This window comes from Tribolium castaneum, chromosome 2 (assembly GCF_031307605.1).
Source record: "Tribolium castaneum strain GA2 chromosome 2, icTriCast1.1, whole genome shotgun sequence".
Classification (NCBI taxonomy): Eukaryota; Metazoa; Arthropoda; class Insecta; order Coleoptera; family Tenebrionidae; genus Tribolium; species Tribolium castaneum.
Genome location: NC_087395.1, coordinates 15,680,333 through 15,703,860, shown reverse-complemented (window position 1 = coordinate 15,703,860; position 23,528 = coordinate 15,680,333). Strand labels below are relative to the sequence as shown.

Sequence of the window (23,528 nt, the reverse complement as noted above, 5' to 3'; positions counted from 1 at the left end):
ACAGATAGGCAGGGTGTTTTATATTTTTTTTTAAACTGTTGACGTGAGTTTTTATCTACTTTTTAAATCTAAAACAGTAAAAAAAGTGAAAAAACGTAATGATTACTGAATTGAATGTCTAAACACGCGTTTGTTGGACAATTGTAAAAAATAGATTTACAAAATACTAAACTTAATTAAAATGCACGACACTTAGGTATGTTCCGACAACAATGTGGCTAGTGAATTTTTAAAAAGAAGTAGCTGTTTTATTTTGTAAATAAAATAATTGTTAAAATGAAAATCAATTTATTAATAATGGAAAACATGTATTTTTTCATAGAAAAAACAAAGCACAATAAATTATTTATTTTCAACAGAAATTCGTCTTTTTTCGCGTGAAAAATGGCAAATACGAGTGGGTGCCTTAACTTTACGAAATAAATAAACAAAGTGCGTTTAATTTTGAAATATCACACATCACGATAATTTTATTATCATCAAGTTCCCTCTTCTTCCTCCTGAATTATCCTCGGATTAATAACAATGGGCACCCCTTTCACCACACGCGCATCACTCGGCGGAAAAACATAAGACGGATTAAGTTGGTCAAAGTTCACGTAAACCTTCTTCGCCTTAACATCCAGCGCACTCTCCAGTTCTCTAAACGTGGGCCTTTGACTCGGGTCCGTGGCCCAGCACTGCCTCATCAGCGAATAAAGTTCATCAGTGCAGATCTCCGGCCTTTCCAGCCTCCGCCCCATCTGCAGGAAGTGCAGAATCATCGAATCGGGCACTTTTTCGTACGGGAACGCACCAAGTGTGCCAATCTCCCACAACACTACACCGAAAGACCAAACGTCACTTCTACTGTCGTACTTCTGCTCGGTGATGGCTTCCAGAGCCATCCAGCGCAGGGGGAGTTTTTTCGTCCTTTGGTTGATGTACACCCCGGTTCGGGACAGTCCGAAGTCGGAGATTTTCAAAGTTTTGAACTCGTTGATTAGGATGTTGCGAGCGGCGAGGTCGCGGTGGGTGATGGAGATCTTCTCCAGATGGGCCATTCCCCGCGCGATTTGCAGGGCGAAGTTCTGGAGCTCCTTGTGGTCCAAAACCTTCTGAAGGGCCTGCTGGTTATGCTCGAGGAGGGGCGTCATGGGGTCCTCCAGATTCGTAAAGACAGCTAAAAGAAGAATATTTTTTAAGGGCTTGAGCTAGAAAATATTATTTGTCAGCTACTCACTACATGAATTATTATTAAATCATAAAATTAAGGAAGAAACAGAATTATTACACATCTGAAAATCGTAAAATTAAATCCAAATTTTATTTTAAGCAGGAATTGCAGAAAGTAGTTCCAGATAAGAAGTAAAAAAATGGTGTTTTGATTTCTTCAATTTTTTAAAAAATTAGAAGATTGAAGAAAGTAGGCAAAGTATTTTCAACTGATAGCTTCTTCAAATGTGTGTTTTTTTTATTTTTACAGTGTTCAAATAAATTTAGTTGCTATTTGTTTGTAAATCTCATATTAATTACGAATTTAAAATAAAGTTTTTTTTAAGTTGAATTCCTTTAGGGCTAGCGACTATTCTTTTACGTAATTTTTTCACAAAACAATACATAAGCATCAATGTTTCAGAATATATCAGAAGCTATAATAAGGAAATAAAAATTATTATCAGCGACTCAGTATTAAAGAAATAATGTTTGTTGTAAGAAATTGTAGTAAGATACATGGGTATTTAATAGCAAACTTTGAATCTTAAGTGATTATCATGGTTTCTGAGTACAGTAAAAACATACTTTTGGCAGACTCGCCCAGTATTTGCTTAATAGTGATTCACTGAGTAAACTTTTGTTTATAACACATTTATTTTTACAGTTCTTGCACAAATATATTAAGCTTTATCTCAGAAATATTCGAAGAAAAGAATAAATAAAAAAATATTTGTTAATCGATTTTGTAATATAGGTTACGAGTAGGAAGTCTATACATCTGTCCACAGTATTTTATAATAACTTTATACAGGGTTATTCATATTTGTGCGACAAAAAATGAACCTCAAAAAGGACCTATAAAATGATGCTAATTGAGATTATAAGTCGTGTCCTATCGAAACTGATAAGAATTTTACAGCCCTGGGAAGTAGGGGTATGGAAAGACGTTTTTGCACCATAACTTTGGAATCATTTGACCAAATATTACAAAACTTGGTAGACTTACTAAAGAGAACATGCCTTTTAATCTGGTAATTATGAAAACCGGATACATCCATCCAGTTTCCGGTTGCAGCATTTCCGGGTCACATTTTTTGTGTTTTTCTAATTTTTTGCCCTCTTAACACTACTTTTTTATTGCCTGAATCGATAGAGTAATCAATTGCGAATAAAAAAGGTATATATAAAATAAAAGGAACAAATAATCAGGTACCGACTAAGACTTTTTTTGTGAATTTTCGGTGAATTAATCAGTGAAAAATGCTACCAGATTGGTTTAAATTTATTGTAGGTTAGATTAAGAGACTGAACTAAACCCTTTTATTAAATATTTTCAATTAGAGCCCCAAATTGTCCAAAGTTAAAGTTGACAAGTGTCTGACAGGACTTGACAGCGCTTTGAGTGCAGATGCACTTTCGTTGCTACGGATATCGTCTGCTCAAAATTTATACTTTTTTGATTTTGGTCAAGTGCATGCCTCTGTTTAAATTAAAATAACTATTAAATGGTGCATTTTAGCGGTGTAAAAGGTTATACCTTTTTTATTCGCAATTGATTACTCTATCGATTTAGGCAATAAAAAAGTAGTGTTAAGAGGGCAAAAAATTAGAAAAACACAAAAAATGTGACCCGGAAATGCTGCAACCGGAAACTGGGTGGATGTATCCGGTTTTCATAATTACCAGATTAAAAGGCATGTTCTCTTTAGTAAGTCTACCAAGTTTTGTAATATTTGGTCAAATGATTCCAAAGTTATGGTGCAAAAACGTCTTTCCATACCCCTACTTCCCAGGGCTGTAAAATTCTTACCAGTTTCGATAGGACACGACTTATAATCTCAATTAGCATCATTTTATAGGTCCTTTTTGAGGTTTATTTTTTGTCTCACAAATATGAATAACCCTGTATAATAATAATAATAATAATAATAATAATAATAATAATAATAATAATAATACTTTTTAAGTTATATAAAATAATGTAAAAAAAGATCATTTCAACAATAGTTCTATACAGGGTGCTCAAAAACTGGCGCACCAACTCAGTGGTACGTTGTTGAGAAGCATGTGTAGATCACAGGAAAAATCTTGAAAAAATTTCTAAAGTCATATTTTAAAAAATCTGGAGCTACAAACTTATTTTGTTAACTTTTTCAGTTTTCATTATTTTTTAATGTTTCTGTTTCACACTAAGTAATCGTTTCCCAACACAACGATGAATAACTATTTTTAAATTTCCCATCAGACTTTAGCAGTTTTTTTAATTTAAAAAAATTATAATTTATCAAAAAAATCACAGTTTGTAGATGTGCCAACACTGGAAATTATTTCCTAGGAAACCGTTTCAAAAATAATTTATTTTTATTGTTGATCAAATTCTTTTGCGATCACGACTGTTAGACAACGTTGCCACATATCATTTATTTAAATTTCGTTATTTATCAATAACTTTAATGCAAAGATTTTTTTTACTATTTTTACCTTTTTATGTGAGGAACTCTTTACCACACTCCATTGAGTTGGTGCGCCGGTTTTTGAGCACCCGGTATTTGTCGCAGTCGACTCTTGAAAAATGAATGTGAATATTTCAACATGTTTTTAACATTCATCGGGCAATAATTTTACACGAAACTCCATTAAATTTATTATTGTTGAATTTTTTTTATAATTTTTTTAAATGATTGTTCTCCGATAAATAGTTTTCGAGGAAAAAAAAGAAAACAAAGCAAACATTGAAAAAAAAATCATAACTTAAAAAGTATTAAAAATTTGGCAATTTTCTCGACGCCAATCGATTTCTCAAGCCTTTCTACATTGGTTTACATCAACGTTGTTTTACTTTTTCGAATAGATTTGCCGTAATCAACGTTTGAATGTGTGTGAGTATATCAGTATGTTTTTGATATTCATCGGGCCATAAGTCCAGAAGCTATAGACGTAACGCTATAAAGTTTTTATTGTTCTATTTTTTTGAAAATGAATCATTGTTTTCCGATTAATAATTTTCGAGAAAATTACAAAAAAAAAAAACAAAAATTGAAAAAAATCATAACTCAAAAACCTTTGAGAATTTGGCCATTTTCTCGACGTGTTATTTTTGGCTTTCGAAAATATTGAGGGTTATTGAATGGTTTAGATAAAACTATCAGGCGGATGTTCAAAAAAAATTTGCAAATGTTATCTAATAAAATACCTCATATCAAAAATATTTCATGTATTTACTACGCACATACAACAATATAGTATGACGAAAATGAATCAGCTAATAAGATTTGTTTTGTTAAACTTCAACTTATACAATTTTTTAATTAAATTTGAAACAAATTTGGCGCAGGATGTTTAAAATTAGCTATTCATTCAAATATTTATTTTACAATTTTCTATTTTATTTTCTACTTGTTAATTCTAGGGAAAAATAACTTTGGCGTCAAAATGAATTAGGTCGTAGACTGGGATTCAAGCAAAATTGTAGCAACTTTGCGTTTTCCTTCTAGGAATACAACACAAGCATCAATTTTGAGAGACCCTGTATACTTTCTACGCATATTAAAAGACAAGTTCAAAGCATTATTAAATCATTAATCATTAAAATTAAAATATAAATTAAATTGATATAAAATAAGCCACTCGTTTGTCTGTGATAGCAGCATGATTAGTGTAAAAATCAGTCAATGAAAATTTCTGTAAAAATTGTTTCGTAAGGGATTAAATAAATTGATATCAAAAAATATTTTTTCTTTGATAAGATTAGATAATAATAATTGTAAGTAATCAATTTTAGAAGCTGCGTAAGTAAGATTAAACTTGAACCTAACAGTCTTATTTATTTGACTGTTTGTTTTGGAAAAACCAGTGGCCCCAGTGGTGCCACTGCTATCTAATCTATTTTTCCATAAATTCTCGATAAAATTGATCATTTTCAATTACTATCTTTTAACTTACTTTCGGAAGTCGATGGTAACCTGCTTGTGGTTATAGAATTAACACTGGTAGGGCTCGATGGTTCAATATATGCCCCATCACTATTGTCGTTCCTATTTTTAATTTATTAAATTAAAATTTTTGATTTTTTCATACGTACTCTGGGGGAAAAAACACTTGTTTATTTTTTTCCGCAAACCATTGTTCCCGCAACTCCACAAGATATTTCTTGAGGTCGCCACACGGCACCAACTCCATTATCATCATACAGGGTGCTTCCACAGTACAACAACCCAGGAGCGACACAATATTGGGGTGCTTACCAATTTTTTTGAATATCTCAATTTCCGACTTGAAATCATCGGCTGCCTCTCTTGTTATTTGCTCTAAGTGTAATCATAAAAATTGAATTGGGGACAAAATTTATTATTAGTTAACCACCTCCTTCCCCTAACGTTTTAACCGCCACCATTTGGTAACCCTCACTTCCGCCAATTCCCAGAGCTTTGGCTGAATACACTCGGCCAAAAGCTCCAGTTCCGAGGATTTCCTTAATGATTATCTTGTTCCGGGGGAATTCGAATTCGTCGAAATCGCCTCTCTGTAACACAAATATAAAAAACTGGCAATTATTATCTAAAAATTCACTCACCAAAAATTCGATTGGAGTGTATTGAGTGTTGATGCTCATGTGAACAAGGTTCCCACTTCTGTGAAAAAATAATAGAAGATGATTTTTGCTACAATACTACTTACTGCAACGGTTGTAAATCAAAATTCTCTCGGTGAGTTATGTTCCTGTATCTTGGGATTACCAGCCCTAGCAACTTTTTCGCATACCGCAAAATACGCTTATGCAGGAAAGTCATCACGACTAGAACGCTGGTCAGAAGGGTAAAAAACACCAGATGTAAGCTTCGGCGAGGAGGAGCTAACGTAAATCATAAACGAGAGTTGAGTTTCGGAAAACCGTTACCTGTGAAGTAAAATTCGGCTTGGTGTAAACAGGTGTAATTATTGGTGAAAATCCCCTGCAGCGTGTAATTGTCATTCTCAAAAAGCTTCATAACCACCGTAGCTGTGTGTGCCTCCAGGTCTGGTTTTCCAACAAACTCGACTTCACTGGGCATCGAAGGCGTTTCCGTAGCTAAGCTGAAACTCCCACTTAACTAGCTTCAAAACCCCGGCTTACTTACTAAAAAAAGTTGACTTTTTTCAGGTAATAGGACTGGTTGTTCCTGGCTTTGGTGCCAGGGTCCCAGAGAATTTTAAACTGGTTGTCGTAAAGTGGCTCCACGCTTAAAATTTTCGAAGTTGGGTTGAGCATCTCGTAGCAGAAACCTGGGATTTCTGGTACTTTGTATGAGACGGTGCAGGAATCAGCGTTGGGGAAGGACATCAAGATCTCAAGCTCGCACTCGGGTGTAATGTCGCTAACCGGCAATGCCTTCGGTATGATAATTTCGTGCTGAAGTTTTAAAAAGTGATTTTGGGTTTTATTTGACTGGAGACTCACATCGGCGTCGTGGAAGTTGTCATACATGAATCCGCAACTGTTCCTATGTCTTGACTTCACATGGATCTCGATTTTGTCGCTGTTTGCATCAACAAGATCCAAACTTACGTTCAAATAAATGTACGGGATGTTCGTTCTGTTGTTCACCATCGCATTTATGGAATAGTTGTGTAAGTAGGGACACTTTTCTCCTAAAACAGGTGGCATTGATTTATACTGAATGGCATGGAAATGTATGTTATGATAATGGATGGATACCTGAGCTTATATTAAAATTATCATTGCTATTGATAGTGATACACGTTTCTTTTTTCTTGGGACATGACTCCATGCCCATTTCTTTGAATACCGATCCTAGGATTACATAACAATGAAACTGGGATTATCAGAGCTCGCGTTATGGGAAAGTTACCTTCTATATGTGAAATGAATTCTTTACCGACTGTTGTAATGTCATAAATACAAGAAGAATTAATATAGGCGGTATCAATACTTAATGAATTATTGAATACTCTAACTTTAGGACAGTTTGGTGGTTCTATCCTACGAACTACCCAATTACTTGGCATTTCAGGTAACAGGTGGTTCCAAGCTAAATTAAGAGTAATATTAGTTCCATTACCACATCCTGTCGCTTTTAATTCACATACGAGTGGAGGCGGAAGGGTGGTTGTGTTAAATATTCCTAAAAAAAACTTAGGTGATGTTTGTTTATTTTTATGTTTCACATATACGGAGGACTATAATTTAGGAGACGAAACGAAGTACAAAATCGCAGGATTTTTGCGTCAAATCGTTTTAAATTCAGTTAAATTCAACCAATTCACTAATTACTTGGAAAAAAGTGCAGAAATGAGGAAAACTCATGACTTGTGAGAAAAAAAATATTTCTTTATTTATTTATTAAAAATTTGCGCTTTCTCCCGTATTTTTTATGACGCTGGAAATACGGTTGAAGATACAAGAACAATGTTTGGATGAAATTTGTAGAGGGTTAAATTTCTTTAAAAAAAAGTCCGTGACCACATCTTTATTCTTACCGGTTTAGGCCCTAAAGACGTTCAAAGACGTTGAAGCACGTATTTTTTAATTTTACTGGTGGTCAAGTAACGAAAACTTAATTTATACCTAAACCGTTGAAGATAGAAATATGGTGTTGCAGACTTTTTTATAGGAAATTTAATTCTCTACAACTTTGTTCTTTACACTTGTTTTGTATCTTCAACCGTATTCCCAACGTTTTGATAAATATACGACGGTGCGCAAAAAATTATCAGTTTGCGTACTACTTTATATTTTTGCGAACGCTACGAATACGGTTGAAGATATAAAAAAAATGTAAAGAACAAAATTGTAGAGGATTAAATTTTCTACAAAAAAGTCCGCGACACCATATTTCTATCTTCAACGGTTTAGGTATAAATTAACTTTCCAATACTCGACCACCGGTGAAGTAAAGTAAATGCGTCACTTGAGCGTCTTTGAACGACTTTGGGACCTAAATGGTTGAAGATAGGAATATGGTGTCGCAGACTTTTTTGTAGGAAATTTAATTCTCTACAACTTTGTTCTTTACACTTTTTTTGTATCTTTAACCGTATTCCCAGCGTTTTGATAAATATACGACGGTGCGCAAAAAATTATCAATTTGCGTACTACTTTATATTTTTGCGAACGCTACGAATACGGTTGATGATATAAAAAAAATGTAAGGAACAAAATTGTAGAGGATTAAATTTTCTACAAAAAAGTATGTGACAGCATATTTCTATCTGCAACGGTTTAGGTATAAATTAACTTTCCAACACTCGAGCACCGGTGAAGTGAAGTAAATGCGCCACTTGAGCGTCTTTGAACGACTTTGGGGCCTAAATGGTTGAAGATAGGAATATGGTGTCGCAGACTTTTTTGTAGGAAATTTAATTCTCTACAACTTTTTTCCCTAACATTTTTCTTGCATCTGTAACCGTATTTGCAGCGTTTTGAAAAATATGAGTCAGAGTGCAAATTGGTAAAAGTTAAAAAAAAAATTAAATATAGTTTACGATGAAACGATAAAAATTTTACTATTGAGAATTTAATGCTCTCTCTGTCTCTATTTTTCTTATTTGTTGTGTTAACTGTTTTCGAAATTCAACCATTTTTTTCAAATTTATCGCTCTGAAAACGATGGTAATGCAACAACTGCGCTTTCTGGCGGCATTAACGGAACTATCGGGAACGGGAACGTTTTATTTGTACTTCGTTTCGTATCCTAACCTTTAGATATCCTTATTTACATTCAGTGAATAACGGTTAGGATCACTCCAATTTTGCATTTTTTTTTTCAAAATAAATGAAAATTTGAACTGGAATTTTTTGGGACATTTGTTGAATAGCCGAGACGCTACTTAATTTCAAAATATAGATAGCAATACAAAAAAATGTCACATGTGTATACCTAGACTCGTGCTAAAAGTATCGCCGACACTGACGCAAAATTCCGTTTTTTTGGGGCAATTTGCCACGTCCATTTCTTTGAAACTCGAGTCTACGATTCAGAAATTAACACAAACAGGACACCTTATAAATATTTACCTTTTATCAGAAAATGCGGAACGTCTGGCTCAATCGTTGAAATATTGTAAATACAGGAAGAATTAATATAGCTCGTGTCAACAATTAAAAAATTATTGATAATTCTAGCTTGGTTACAATAGCTGTTTGATCCTACAGTGTTAACTAGCCATTTCATGGGTTTTTTAGTGGGGTGCCAATAAGTTAGACTTAGATTAAGATTCGTTCCATCCAGGCATCCTGTCGCCTTTAGAGCATCACATTCGAGCGCGGGGGCAGAGGTGTTATTGTTAATTATTTCTAAAAAATAATTCCTTGAAATACATGAAACGAGGTGTTTGCTTATTTAATTCTGTTTGTTTTAGTGGTCAGTTCGACCTTTGATAGACGTGTGAACGTCGTTAATAAGTGCGAAAATTCTGTGTACGTACATGTATAAAAGATAAATATTTTGAAAACGTGATAAATTTATATTGGTTTTAAGAGATTATGAATTCGAGAAATTCTTACCTGTCGCTGAGGTGTTATCAGCCGTTGCCTGTAAAATAATAAATTTGCTGAATTAATAGGATTTATCGCGCGCCATATGGCGGCATATTTTTAAAATAATTATTTCCATTTGATATAATGCGGCGGTTCATATCGGATCTATCAGTCAATCATATTGCGCCTCATTGCTTTCCGAGTGCTTCCCCGCGTGAATAACTCCACCAATCAGCATAATTACATAATCGATTGTTTGCTTATGCTTGAAAATGGGCAATTTTTAATCCGCGGAACGAAATTTAAATTCGTGATGGCATGTTATTTAAAGTTAGTGATTGATTCGCGCTGTTATACATTATGTGCAAAGGAAATGAATTAATAGCTACCTTGTTTTGGATGGCTTCCAATTGGTTTACCATGACCATAACAAATATCACTTTCAACAAACACATTTTTTACCGCTAAAAGCCAAAAATACAGAGGACTTGTAATTGTGGGCTGAGGCAAATACCTTCCGGAAAAGACTGGACCCTAACAACTCCCGTCTAAGAGTCCATGATAAAAATAAAATAAAATCGTCTAGAACCACTGTTTAGGAATTTGAGGAGATTTATAGGTAAATTGAAAACTTTGACTAGGATTCACATTGCACAGATGGCTTATGAGAAAAACTATTCTCGAACATGCGATCATCTTATTTGACAAACTTTCAATGCTATCTTATCGATTTATAATTTCTAATCAAATCATGTGTCTTGCCCAATATTCACGGATGCGAAAACCATTTAGAATCGGACACACACTCGAAAAAATTATATAATCCTCAAACTAAGTGTTGAATTAATCACACACAAATCAAAATAACACAAGTTTCCGCGATTAGCTCACGCTTGGTCAATTAACGTGCGAAATGCGCTTCGGAGATAAATTAAACTAAGCCTCGAACCGACAACTTTGTTATTGCAGTATCAGGGCGCTTATCGTTGTGATAAGGTTTGTGGGTTTCACCCTAAAAGAATTAGTCTATTTACGCAAATAAGGGCGAAGTGTGTGTATTAGACCAACCGTGGCGCTAGCATAATTTACCTCTATTTATTTTGTAATCATTAGATGACTACATCCATAATCTTATCATGTAAACATATCAAGTGAACAAACACTACCTAAACGGCCCTTTCATGCGAAAACGCGCCCTTTTTCAAACAAGTGTTTTTTACAAAAAGAATCGTAATGTTTTTAGTGGAAACTCATGATATATTAACGCAATTAACAATAAATTCAATTCAATCGCGCGTTTATTTTTTTTTTGTATTAAAATGTATTGTTGGTTGCCTACGAATAAGGGGAACCTAACCTGTAAAATGTTTTGTTGTGAAAAAATCCTAACGGCGATAACCGTTGGGGTGAAGACTCGTACTTTTGCAAGTGTTGCAAGTGTAAAAATGGCCGGTTGGAAGGAAGACAAAGAAAAATTTCTGTCTATGCCCCTGGACGCCAAAAGAAAATTCTACGCCGGAAAGCAATACAAACAAATATCAGACATCCCAACTTGGGAGGAATACGCCAAAAAAGCGACCCTCGCCCCACAAATCCCTTCAAAGACCGACTTCCAAATCGACAGTTCCCTCAATAGCTCTCTCTGTAAGAAGGTTTCGATTTTCCAGGGCGACATCACAACTTTAGAGGTACTTAATTATTTAAATTCACCCGAAAGTACATTTATTTTCCAGATTGATGCGATTGTGAACGCCGCCAACACGTCCCTCCTGGGCGGCGGCGGCGTCGACGGGGCCATCCACCGGGCCGCTGGCCCCAATTTGCTCGCCGAATGCAAGACTCTCAATGGGTGCCCCACCGGAGACGCTGTCATAACTGGGGGCTATAAACTACCAGCGAAATGTACGTTTGCCCATTGGTGGCTGAAGACTCACGCTTTCTTGCAGATGTGATCCACACGGTGGGGCCCAGGGGCGAAAAACCGGGCCTTTTGCAACAGTGCTACCGAAACTGTCTTAAAATCATGGCAGAGAGGAAACTGCAAACTGTGGCGTTCCCGTGCATTTCCACCGGGATTTACGACTACCCCAACGAGCCTGCGGCACATGTAGCCGCCTCGGAAGTGCGCAAATTTTTGGAAAAAAACAGCGAGGTTGAGAGAGTCGTTTTTTGTATTTTTCTGGACCAGGATCATGTGATTTATGAGGGGGTTTTGCAGTCGTATTTTCCTTTGAAATAAATGTTTGGTGTTACTTAATTGTTTTTTATTTTTTTCTTCCTCTATTAAAAAAAAATCAAAGTCAGGTGTGATTTTGGGGGAAAAACTAATAAGAGCGAGAGAGACGCGACGAGTGTTGGTTATTTCGTTCGAGAATTCTGTGACACATGCGCCGTTGGCAGCATTGTCTAGGAAAGGGGATAAGAGTGAAGTGAGGGAAAGAACAACTATCCAAGAAAAGCCGTGTAAAGTTTGTTTCTTGTGGATTTTCCTGAATAAAAAGTGAACAATTAGTGCAATTGTCGTTGAGTGGCCCGCGTGATGGCTTCCGACGAAGAGGTCGAGGACTCTTACGCCGGTAAGTTTGTTTTCCGTCCGGTGCATAGGTGCGAATCTAAGCCGACTTGATATTCATGTGTTTTACTTTTAAGTGCCGAAATTAAGCCAAACACCGTTCGGTCCGGCTCTGCGGGCCCCCCGCGGGCCCCGGGCGCGCGGCTGGGGGCCCAGAGGGCCGCAAAGACGAATAATTATAACCTGGTAATCAGTTATATTAGGCGCGGGGAAAGGGGGACGCAGGTTTTCATTATTTTTGTGACAGCGCGCGGGCATATCCTGACCCTTAACAAAATGGAGGCCATCAAACAAAGAGATTGGCAGATTGTAAATTAAAGGTTTCCGCGATAAATGTCTCGGAGGTTTTGGGGTTAGAAATTTCATATTTTCCCTCCAAAATTTTGTTATGATCACGCTGACCACTGTCCACATGGCGTACACATGATTTTATTTTTGGTAATTAGGGGAGGAGGAGGCTCAGGAGGAAGCTGCGGGGGATCCCGTCGACAACGAGCCCGAGTCCGACGAAGCCCCAATCAAGCATGGAGTAATATTTTTAATTCAAGGTATTTTTATTTGGCTAAATTAGAAGTTACAGGACGAGGATGATGACTACGAACCGGAGGATGCACGAAAGAAGAAAAAGGGGAAAAAGCGGAAAGCAAGAGGCGAGGAGAAGAAGGGCAAGAAGAAAAAGAAGAAACGGAGAAATGACAGTGGAGACGTAAGATTTTTTAGCCAATTGCAATTTTCAACAAAAAAGTGCAAATGCTATTAGACGAGAAGGGGTGTCTTTTTCCCTGAATGCTAATTTAAAATACGTTTTCATTTTTAATTAAGGAATTTAAAAAAAAATGGACTGAAAGTAGTTTGTTTCTATTGTTTTTTTTAATCGCAGAATCATGTTTTTCGAGAACCTTAATTACTCCAAAAAAACCTGTAAATTATAATAATCAAATCCAGCTTCTCTACGTTGCTAAATTGGTCTCCGCTTAGTCATAAAACGATTTAATTTACGACTTAGATCTGGGTTGACAACTCAGGAATAAACAGTAACTGAAAAGTTGAACATGTTTGAAATTCGACGAATTGCAGTAACAGGGACGAATTGTCTTCCTGCTTATTTAGTGTACGCTTCACATGTACTTTTTTTTTCTTTTGCTCTGAATTATTTTTCACGTTTTCTTTCTATCGTTTAATAGTATTGATCGATGTTCTATGTATATTTAACGTTTATTCTTGATGATTCTATATTTTTCGAATGTATTTATTACATAGTCTGTACACATAGTTGCCCACTTATTTTTAATTTTATTGGAAGCAGTTACTTCATTTTTTGTTTATTTTGAGATTAGCTCAGAACGTGAACAGTGTTTGAATTTTTTAATCTGTTACAGCCAACACAACTGCTTATACAGGCAGGCTATAAAAGTTAAACTTAGGGTTTCTGATGTCTCGACTTTTTTTTTTTCTTGAGACCGCAGAATCCTCGGCTGGAAATTCTCCAGACTTCTTGAATCTCGAGAAATTTTTAAATTAAAAAAAAAACAAAATTTTTAAACAGATGCACAATAAAATAACGCTTATTAATAACCATAACCATAATAACAATTATTAAATTTTGTTAAATAAAAATTTTATTTGCTGCTTTAGGAATTTTTCTGACAAAGCCAGAATTAACTAAATAAGACTTCCTTCCATCAAATAATGTGTCTGTCAATTATACAATAAATAAAAAAATTAGTATTAAACATTAAACAGGTTCCACTTTAATAATAAAAATGAAAATATAAAATACGGACATATTTAAAGAGATGAATGATAATAGTAGAGGTCAAAAGAAGTTAAAATAACTCAACCTGTCTTACTTAAATATTTAGTTTCTGAGGTAAGAGGGTGCAACCCCCACTTTAGCGTTAGAAAATTCGTCAAAAAAAGCAATGTAAACGGAGTTTTCATCTGCTCTGTACTTTATTCCCAAGTTTCTTTCAACAAAATGATTTACGTTTTGCAGAAAGTTTTTGTTTGTCCTTCCGATTAAAATAGTAACTGATCAAAGCACATTTTAATGTCTTAATGTAAAAAACGAATATAAAATTTTTATCCTGTGAATAAATTAAAAAACCCAAAAATTTTAGTAAAAAATTCATACTCTCACATAAGTGGCGGTATTTTCTGTCTGTATACTCTCGACTCTTCAGTGTTTTCCGGATATATTCTGATGTATTTAGACTGACTAAATTTCTATAAAAATAATGTCTACCTACTTATATATAATAGAGTTAATCGTCTATTGGTAGAGATAATGTGAAGTATTTTTCTTGTGTAATTATAATAATAGATTAGCTGATGGTGGCATTTTAATGCCGAAACGCTCGTCAAAGTATGATAAAAACTGTTAAGAATTATTAATAAAGATGGATCTTAAAAAACTACCAAACATTAATCTTAACTACAGGGTTCACAAACGAATTTAACTTCCTTATTTGATAACTTTTTCAAGAACGAAAGTAAAGAAACATTCGTTGATGGAGCGAATTCAATTACAATTTTTTATTGGTTTTACGAATATTGCAATGTCTGTTATGCAAAAATTAATTCTTTATGAACGAGTGCTCGTATTAGATCATCTGTGAGAACTGTTGTATCAATAAAATAAAAGTTAACAAAGTTTTTACGTTTTTTTTTTAATTGCTGATCGCTAGAAATAGGTAACGAGTGTGAACCGCTTACTTTTTTATTGAACAGGAATGTGCTAGTAAAAATATTCAAACACCGCCAAAAATGACCCCATTCTTATAAAATCTCTTCACTCGGTTTAAATCTCGAAGCGTCATTAATTTAATCCGCAATTAAATGCGTGATCACGTGGACAAATTGAACAAATTTGGTTGTTAACTTTTTATTTTTTTATAAATCGGCCCTTAAACTGAAAATACACCTTTTTTATCTAAATTTTTTTGGACACTCATGTTATAATCATCAAATTAAATTATACAGGAGAGTGATTTCATCCTGGATGAGGATAACGGGGCCGGCGACTCGGACTATGCCACCAGCAAGAAGGGTCGCAAATCGCGCAGCTCGACCAAACACCCATCAACGCCTTCAACTCCAGCTGAGAACACTGCAACCGGAAGTGGAATGCCCACAATTGAAGAAGTGTGCTCAACTTTTGGCCTAACCGACGTTGAGCTTGAGTACACCGAGTCCGATTTCCAGAATCTCACGACTTACAAACTCTTTCAACAACATGTGCGCCCCTTACTTACTAAAGAGAATCCAAAAGTGCGTAACAATTTTTCCAAGTTCGTGGTTTAAACCTAAAATTTACGATTTTAGGTTCCTATGTCGAAACTAATGATGTTAGTTGCGGCAAAGTGGCGAGAATTTTCAAATATCAATCCGAATTTGCAATCGGATAACAATGATGCAAATGTTGGGTCATCGGCAGAGTCTGATTCGTATCCGAGGCCAGGACGACCCAGGAAGGAAAAGCCGGAGTCGGAAGCTTTTGACGACGATGATGAAGACGACGACGATGACGATGGGAAGAATAAGAAGAAGAGGAGTGGGAGAGGGAAGAAGTCTTCGAAGAAGGCGTCCAAGGTGCCCACCTTGAAGATCAAGCTGGGGAAGAGGAAACGCGGAAGTTCGGTCAGTGGAAAAAATATTGTGTTACGTATTAACTACTCTAAAATATTACGAACTAATTAATTACAACCTTGTGCATAAACTTATTTTTGCAATACGACTTGTTTTTCATAATTTAATAATCAAAAAATTGGTTTCGCGGTTCTGTAAACACGTAACTATTGAATGTCTCAAGGTTTTTATCAGCAAATAGTTATGCAGTGAGCCTATGCTTACAAAACGGATAGAATATTTTAATACCTAAGTAATTGATACGGTCAGTGCCATAATGTGTTGTTTTAATAACGAATTCGTGAATATTATCGCGTCTGGATTAAAAATTTAATTTCTTTCAGGAAGAGGAAGGCGATGGCAGCGGCGCCGGTTCAGACCGCGACTCCGACGCCGAATTCGAGCAAATGTTGCAAGAGGCCGACGAACGTAAAGCCAATGCTGCCGCCGCCGCCGCCCCCGCAGCCGGCGAAGAAGCCGGTCCTTCCGAAAACGCCGACGATGGCCCACCACAACCCCGCCGAAAGGCCAAAACGAAATTCGGTAACAAAGCTAAGAAGAAGAAGGGCAAGAAAGCCGGTGGTAAACCGGAAGAAGAACACTACGAGCACCAAGACTACTGTGAGGTGTGCCAACAAGGGGGCGAAATTATCCTTTGTGACACCTGTCCGAGAGCGTACCATTTGGTATGTCTCGATCCAGAGCTTGAGGACACTCCTGAAGGAAAATGGAGCTGTCCTCACTGCGAAAACGAGGGTCCTGCTGAGCAGGACGACGACGAGCATCAGGAGTTTTGCAGGATTTGTAAAGACGGCGGAGAGTTGCTCTGTTGTGATTCCTGCCCGTCGGCGTATCACACGCATTGTTTGAATCCCCCATTGGTCGAGATTCCCGACGGGGATTGGAAATGCCCCAGGTGTAGTTGTGCACCTTTGAAGGGGAAAATCGCGAAGTTGTTCACCTGGAGGTGGGTTGAGGATCAAAATTCGAACGGAAACGAAGCCGATAAAGACCAGAACGGGAAAAATAAAAAACGGAAGCGACATCGCGAGTTTTTCGTCAAGTGGATGGATTACTCCCATTGGCATTGCAGTTGGGTGTCTGAGCTTCAAATCGAAGTAAACCATCCGTTGTTGTATCGAAATTTCGTCCGAAAGTACGACATGGAGGAACCACCGAAACTGGAGGAGAGTTTGGATGAAATGGACCAGCGTTCAAAACGTTTACTGAGTCTAGGGTGTGACTATAAGGATGCCGAGCTCGAGGAGCGCTTCTACCGTTATGGTATTAAACCCGAATGGCTGGTGGTGCACCGTATCATCAACCATCGGCAAATGAGAGACGGTCGTACCCTCTATTTGGTCAAATGGAGGGAGTTATCGTACGATCAAGCCACTTGGGAGGAAGAAAGCGACGAAATTGTCGGCCTGAAACAGGCGATTGAGTATTACATGGACCTGCGAGCGGCCTGCACGCAACAAAACGTCAGTAGCAAAGGTAAAGGGAAAAAAGGGAAGAAATCAAAAACGCGGGAATTGTTGGATGACGAAGACCGAACCACTGCCCGACGTTACACCCCGCCACCAGAAAAACCAATCACTGATTTGAAGAAAAAACTCGATAAACAACCGAGTTACTTGGACGAAAGCGGCATGCAATTGCACAATTACCAACTCGAAGGTCTCAACTGGTTGAGATACTCGTGGGGCCAAGGCATCGATACAATTTTAGCCGATGAGATGGGTTTGGGCAAAACCATCCAAACCATCACCTTCCTGTATTCCTTGTACAAGGAAGGGCACTGCAAAGGCCCGTTCTTGGTCAGCGTACCCTTGTCGACCATCATCAACTGGGAGCGAGAGTTCGAGACGTGGGCCCCCGATTTTTACGTCATCACCTACGTCGGCGACAAAGACTCTCGAGCGGTCATCCGGGAGAACGAATTCAGCTTCGAAGAAAACGTGAGCAAGAGCGGCCGCATATCCCGTGTCAAAGCCAGTTCGATAAAATTCAACGTTTTACTCACAAGCTACGAATTGATTTCAATCGATGCCACTTGTCTCGGCTCAATCGAATGGGCCGTGCTCGTAGTCGACGAAGCCCACAGACTAAAAAGCAACCAATCGAAGTTTTTCCGTCTGTTAAACAGCTACAACATTCAATACAAACTCCTACTGACCGGAACCCCGCTCCAAAACAACCTCGAAGAGTTATTCCATTTGCTGAACTTCCTCAACAGTCAGAAATTCAACGATCTTGCCACCTTCCAGAACGAATTCGCCGATATTTCGAAAGAGGAACAAGTAAAGAAACTACACGAGCTCTTAGGACCGCACATGTTGCGACGTTTAAAGGCTGATGTTTTGAAAAACATGCCGTCAAAGTCCGAGTTTATCGTCCGTGTTGAGTTATCACCAATGCAAAAGAAGTACTACAAGTACATTTTGACCCGTAATTTCGAAGCTTTGAACCCGAAAGGAGGCGGCCAGTCCGTCTCACTCCTAAACATTATGATGGATTTGAAGAAATGTTGCAACCACCCTTACTTATTCCCCGTCGCGGCGGAAGAAGCCCCGATTGGTCCAACTGGTGGTTACGACATCCAAAGTTTGATTAAAGCTTCCGGTAAATTAGTTTTGCTAGCGAAAATGTTGCGAATTTTGCGGGAACAAGGCCATCGTGTCTTGATTTTCTCACAAATGACCAAGATGTTGGACATTTTGGAAGACTTCCTCGAGGGTGAAGGTTACAAGTACGAGCGTATTGACGGTGCGATTACTGGAAGTTCGCGACAGGAGGCTATTGATCGGTTCAACGCACCTGGGGCGCAGCAATTCGTGTTTTTGTTGTCGACTCGAGCCGGTGGTTTGGGTATTAATTTAGCGACGGCTGATACTGTAATTATTTACGACTCGGATTGGAATCCCCATAATGATATTCAGGCCTTTTCGCGGGCCCATCGTATCGGTCAGGCGAACAAAGTCATGATTTATCGGTTTGTGACGAGGAATAGTGTGGAAGAGAGGGTCACACAGGTGGCCAAGAGGAAGATGATGTTGACTCACTTGGTCGTAAGGCCGGGGATGGGGGGCAAAGGAGCGAACTTTACCAAGCAAGAATTGGACGATATTCTACGGTTTGGTACGGAGGAGCTGTTCAAGGAGGATGAAGGGAAGGAAGACGAAGCGATTCATTATGACGATAAAGCAGTTAATGAATTGCTCGATCGTACTAAGGAGGGTATTGAGCAGAAGGAAAACTGGGCCAATGAGTATTTGAGTTCGTTCAAAGTGGCGAGTTACGTGACTAAAGAAGGCGATAATGAGGAAGAAGTCGATACTGAGATCATTAAACAAGAGGCGGAAAATACAGACCCGGCTTATTGGATCAAACTTTTGCGTCACCACTACGAACAGCAACAGGAAGATATCGCCCGGACGTTGGGTAAAGGCAAACGTGTCCGAAAACAAGTCAATTACAACGATGGTGGCATGACAACTGACACACGTGAAGACTCCACGTGGCAGGAGAATCTCTCCGATTATAACTCGGACTTCTCGGCTGGGTCTGACGAAGATAAGGAAGATGACGATTTCGATGAGAAGAATGAAGGCGATCTCAATCGGCGAAGTCGGCGACGAATGGAACGTAAAGACGAACGTGATAGGCCACTACCGCCACTCCTTGCCCGCGTTGGAGGCAATATCGAAGTTCTTGGGTTTAATGCCCGGCAAAGAAAGGCATTCCTTAACGCTATTATGCGGTATGGTATGCCTCCACAAGACGCCTTCAATTCGCAATGGCTGGTCAGAGATTTGCGTGGCAAATCGGAGAAGAACTTCAAAGCTTATGTGTCGTTGTTTATGCGACATTTGTGTGAACCTGGGGCTGATAATGCCGATACGTTCGCCGATGGAGTTCCAAGGGAAGGTTTAAGTCGACAACATGTTTTGACCAGAATTGGGGTCATGTCTTTGATACGTAAGAAAGTACAAGAGTTTGAACATATTAATGGGGAGTATAGCATGCCGGAAGTTATCAAAAAGACTATCATGGACCAGAATAAGTCCAACGAAGCCGAAACACCCAAAAGTGCTACTACTAGTACTAGTGCTACACCGGCGACTAGTGCCGCCGCTAGCCCGGCACCGGTTAAGGAAGAACCAGAGAAAGGGAAGGAAGAGAGTGAAGAGAAGGATAAGGAAGTGAAGACCGATGGCGAAGAAAAAGAGAAAGAAAAGGAGAAGGAGAATACGCCTGAAGAATCGGTCAAAGAGAAAGAGAGTGAGACAGTAAAGCCGCCTGAAAGCAGTGAAACCGAGCAAACGCCGGAGGTTAAGACTGAAGAGCCCACTGCAGAACCGGCGGAAAAGAAGGAAGAAACCGGGGAGAAGGAAGAAGCTGAGAGTGCCACTAAAGAACCAGCCCCGAAAGAAGAAGATGAAGTGAAGGAAACCAAGGTTGAAGAAGGGGAAAAGAAGGAGGATAAGCCAAAACCGGCCGAGAAGAAGGAGGACGAAGCTGCGGAAACCACCCCAGAGGACAAGGATAAAGACAAGGAGAAGGAAAAGCCGAAGGAGAAGAAGGAGAAAGAGGTGATTGACGTCGACGAGGCAAAGAAACGCTTCATGTTCAACATCGCCGATGGCGGTTTCACCGAACTGCACACTTTGTGGCTGAACGAGGAAAAAGCGGCGACTCCGGGCCGTGAGTACGAAATCTGGCACCGCCGTCACGACTACTGGCTGCTCTCTGGGATAGTAACCCACGGTTACGGCCGCTGGCAAGACATCCAAGCCGATGCCCGTTTTGCCGTCATCAACGAACCCTTCAAAATGGACGTGGGTAAAGGCAATTTCCTCGAAATCAAGAACAAATTCCTAGCTCGTCGGTTCAAGTTACTGGAGCAAGCGCTAGTGATTGAGGAGCAGTTGCGAAGAGCGGCGTATTTGAATCTGACTCAGGATCCAAATCATCCGGCCATGTCGTTGAATGCGAGATTCGCCGAAGTTGAGTGCTTGGCCGAGTCGCATCAACACTTGAGCAAGGAGAGTTTGGCTGGGAATAAGCCGGCTAATGCCGTTTTGCATAAAGTGTTGAATCAACTGGAGGAGTTGTTGAGTGATATGAAGTCGGATGTGTCGAGGTTGCCGGCCACTTTGGCGAGGATTCCGCCGGTGGCGCAGAGGTTGCAGATGTCCGAGAGGAGCATTCTGTCGAGGTTGGCGGCCACGTCCTCGAGTAATAGCCAGACAACAGGTCAGTATTTTTATATGAGATATTTTTCTGTTTAAAATTTGGTATAGCTGTGGTGGTAGTTTTATGTGAAATATTTTATTTGTGTTTGTCTACATTACAATACAAGAACCTGCAATGTTTACGTGCAATAAAAAAATCAACGTCTGGTTACCAACATATGGAATATATCAGCTGTTGATAAAATTGTGAAAATGTTATCAATGATTAGATCTCTCATTGAAACTACAAATTACATTTGCTATTAATTGTTTGAAGTGCATGAATAATTTATAACTAACTTTTAGAAAAATGCGACGTTGGCATTTCTATACCTTTGAAGCAACTAATAGTTATTTAGATTCATATGTGGTAACTTAACAATTTACTACAGGCCTGCTGATGCTTGTGTATGACGTATAAAATTCCTTTCAATAAATTTCATTACTCGCTACGTTCGAAACGTTCTTATGGTAAAAATGGTTTAGAAGGTGATAAGTACTTATACCCACAGAGTGAAACGATGTTATTTAAAAAAAAAGTACATGGTGGAAAAAATGTTCTATTTGATAATTTTGTATTGTTACAGCACAAGTGATGAGTCAGTTCCCGCCCGGTTTCAACGCGGGCAGTCTGCCTGGCTTTGCGGCCGCGGCGGCCAACTTTGCCAACTTTAGACCCCAATATTCAGTGCCCGGGCAACCACCAACGGGTTTCCCATCGTAAAAGCGATGAAACTGTTTTCAGTGTATTATTTTGCTCAGAAGAAGCTCCAAAATGTCTGGCTGTTGGTGTTTTTGATTAGTGAATTACTTAGCGTCAAAATTGCATTTATTATTTATTTTTTTGAACAGTCTGTGTCCCCATTGATTTTATTCTTTTAGCATATGGAGTAAACGATTCTACAAAAAGTATTTTAACTTCCGAAATATTTATTTTATTGTTAAAACGAATTGTTTAGGTTATGTGCTTCTTAAGCTGCGGATGAGGACGCAGGGTGACCTGTTTTGTGTATCTTCTGTAGTTTTTAGCAATAGTATATACAAATGTCCACTTTTTGTGAAGTGGGGTAGGATTTTTTAACTGGTATGTTTATTCTCCAGCATTCCTTAAATAAGCAAAATAGTAAACACATTTAAAGTGGTGGTTTTATTTATCCAAAAAACAAAATAAAATATAAAAAATACAAAATAAAAACGTCATAAGGTGCAAATTAAGTACATATTCTGTTAGGTAAATAAGGCACATTGTGCTTAAAAAACGCTATAAAATTGTAAACTTATATAAAATCTCGTCAAGCCGAAGCTGGGGGCGGTGGAGACGACGGAGTGGGGTTAGCACTCCCGTTCTCCTGAGACACCCTCCTCTGCATGGCAAGCCTCCTCTGGACCCTAGCCGAACGTTCGACTTTCAAAGTTCGGAAAAACGTGTAAAAGAGAAACACGCCCAGAGCTTGAAAAACGCAACAGGAGAAACCCATGATGGCGGCATCAATCAATAAAATCTTCGCGTAGCTGGCCAGCGGTTTCTGACACCCCATTTGGTATATTTCCGTACAGGTGGAATTTTGCAGCCCGCTGTTGCAGCAAGAGAGCGGCAAAACGTTCTTTTTCTCGTACGCTTTAGCCCCATCGAATCCGCAGCACTTTAACTGAAAAAAAAAAAGTGTGACAGCGGTGGGATTCGAACCCACGCCCTTTCGGACTGGTGCCTAAAACCAGCGCCTTAGACCGCTCGGCCACGCTGCCGGTGACCAAACAATCCGAAAAGCCGGGTTTAAAATTACCTCCGACTCCATTCGGGCCCAATCTTTCTTATCGTAATCGTTGTTGAGTAAATCGTTGAAGGATTTCTGCATCAAATGTAGCGATTCGATGTCGACTTCATCCCAGAGGATTATCGACCAGACTCCCACTGCACATTCCGCAACCAGTAAAATTACAGTAATGACCATAAACTGGAATTTTCGGGTTTATTTATAATGCGAGGGTTGTGTTAGATTAGTTACCAAAATAATGTGGACGTCATGCTCGCGAGACGGCCCTTTAACTCCCAACCAGGTGAGGAAAAGGTGAACAAACCCGAGCAAAAAATAGATAATGAAAGGGCCAATCGCACTCGAAGGGATGAATTTAAAATGATGTATCACTTTATAGAGAAGAACAACAGAAAACCCTATTAATAACACACCTGAAATCTAATTTTGGAGGCCTTAAATTAAGCAAAACCAACAAAGTGGGATACTCACAAATAACAAGGCTGAGTACAGCAAACACAACAATTCTTTCACTTTGAGTGAAGCCATCACGAACAAATAACACAGAAAATTAGCAATTTAAGCTGCCACAAGCCATGGTAAGTTTCAAGCGAACAGCTACGCGAAGAATGGGACAGGAGCGGACCCACTTAAAGTGAAATTAA

The 23,528-nt window shown here is 38.5% G+C and overlaps 4 protein-coding genes and 1 non-coding gene across 13 annotated transcripts; 2 read left to right on the top strand and 3 right to left on the bottom strand.

Moving 5' to 3' along the window:
* Positions 1-268: 268 nt before the first annotated feature.
* Positions 269-10,672, bottom strand: LOC100141936 (fibroblast growth factor receptor 4). Of its 8 annotated transcripts, XM_008199476.3 has the most exons (16): positions 10,188-10,671; positions 10,063-10,137; positions 9,701-9,728; positions 9,212-9,490; positions 9,075-9,164; positions 7,047-7,319; positions 6,893-6,988; positions 6,635-6,825; positions 6,315-6,586; positions 6,095-6,270; positions 5,875-6,049; positions 5,771-5,828; positions 5,560-5,719; positions 5,279-5,504; positions 5,140-5,231; positions 269-1,162 (listed from the first exon to the last, which is right to left on the bottom strand). In XM_008199476.3, exons 2-16 carry the CDS (start codon positions 10,126-10,128, stop codon positions 480-482), a joined length of 2,865 nt encoding a protein of 954 aa, XP_008197698.1. In that variant the 5' UTR covers positions 10,129-10,137; positions 10,188-10,671; the 3' UTR covers positions 269-479. The 8 variants fall into 8 exon arrangements, with proteins under 8 accessions (XP_008197698.1, XP_064211269.1, XP_064211270.1 ...); XM_064355199.1 differs by lacking the exon at positions 9,075-9,164 and having other exon boundaries at positions 10,063-10,672; XM_064355200.1 differs by lacking the exon at positions 6,893-6,988 and having other exon boundaries at positions 7,257-7,319; positions 10,063-10,667.
* A 305-nt stretch (positions 10,673-10,977) lies between these two features.
* Positions 10,978-11,930, top strand: LOC100142133 (macro domain-containing protein CT2219). Its single transcript, XM_001812546.4, has 3 exons — positions 10,978-11,361; positions 11,407-11,575; positions 11,620-11,930. The coding sequence occupies exons 1-3, from the start codon at positions 10,993-10,995 to the stop codon at positions 11,910-11,912; spliced, it is 831 nt and encodes a 276-aa protein (XP_001812598.4). The 5' UTR covers positions 10,978-10,992; the 3' UTR covers positions 11,913-11,930.
* A 136-nt stretch (positions 11,931-12,066) lies between these two features.
* On the top strand, positions 12,067-23,304 carry Mi-2. 2 transcript variants are annotated; one of them, XM_001812504.4, is made up of 7 exons: positions 12,067-12,249; positions 12,692-12,774; positions 12,826-12,951; positions 15,228-15,515; positions 15,570-15,884; positions 16,217-21,131; positions 21,697-23,304. In XM_001812504.4, exons 1-7 carry the CDS (start codon positions 12,213-12,215, stop codon positions 21,831-21,833), a joined length of 5,901 nt encoding a protein of 1,966 aa, XP_001812556.1. In that variant the 5' UTR covers positions 12,067-12,212; the 3' UTR covers positions 21,834-23,304. The 2 variants fall into 2 exon arrangements, with proteins under 2 accessions (XP_001812556.1, XP_008197696.1); XM_008199474.3 differs by having other exon boundaries at positions 12,817-12,951.
* Positions 22,238-23,497, bottom strand: LOC100142550 (leukocyte surface antigen CD53). The gene is made up of 4 exons (XM_001812464.4): positions 23,356-23,497; positions 23,116-23,304; positions 22,894-23,064; positions 22,238-22,758 (listed from the first exon to the last, which is right to left on the bottom strand). Exons 1-4 carry the CDS (start codon positions 23,410-23,412, stop codon positions 22,402-22,404), a joined length of 774 nt encoding a protein of 257 aa, XP_001812516.2. The 5' UTR covers positions 23,413-23,497; the 3' UTR covers positions 22,238-22,401.
* On the bottom strand, positions 22,776-22,855 carry TRNAL-UAG (transfer RNA leucine (anticodon UAG)). Its single transcript has one exon. It is a non-coding gene; the product is annotated as a tRNA-Leu (tRNA).
* Positions 23,498-23,528: the final 31 nt, after the last annotated feature.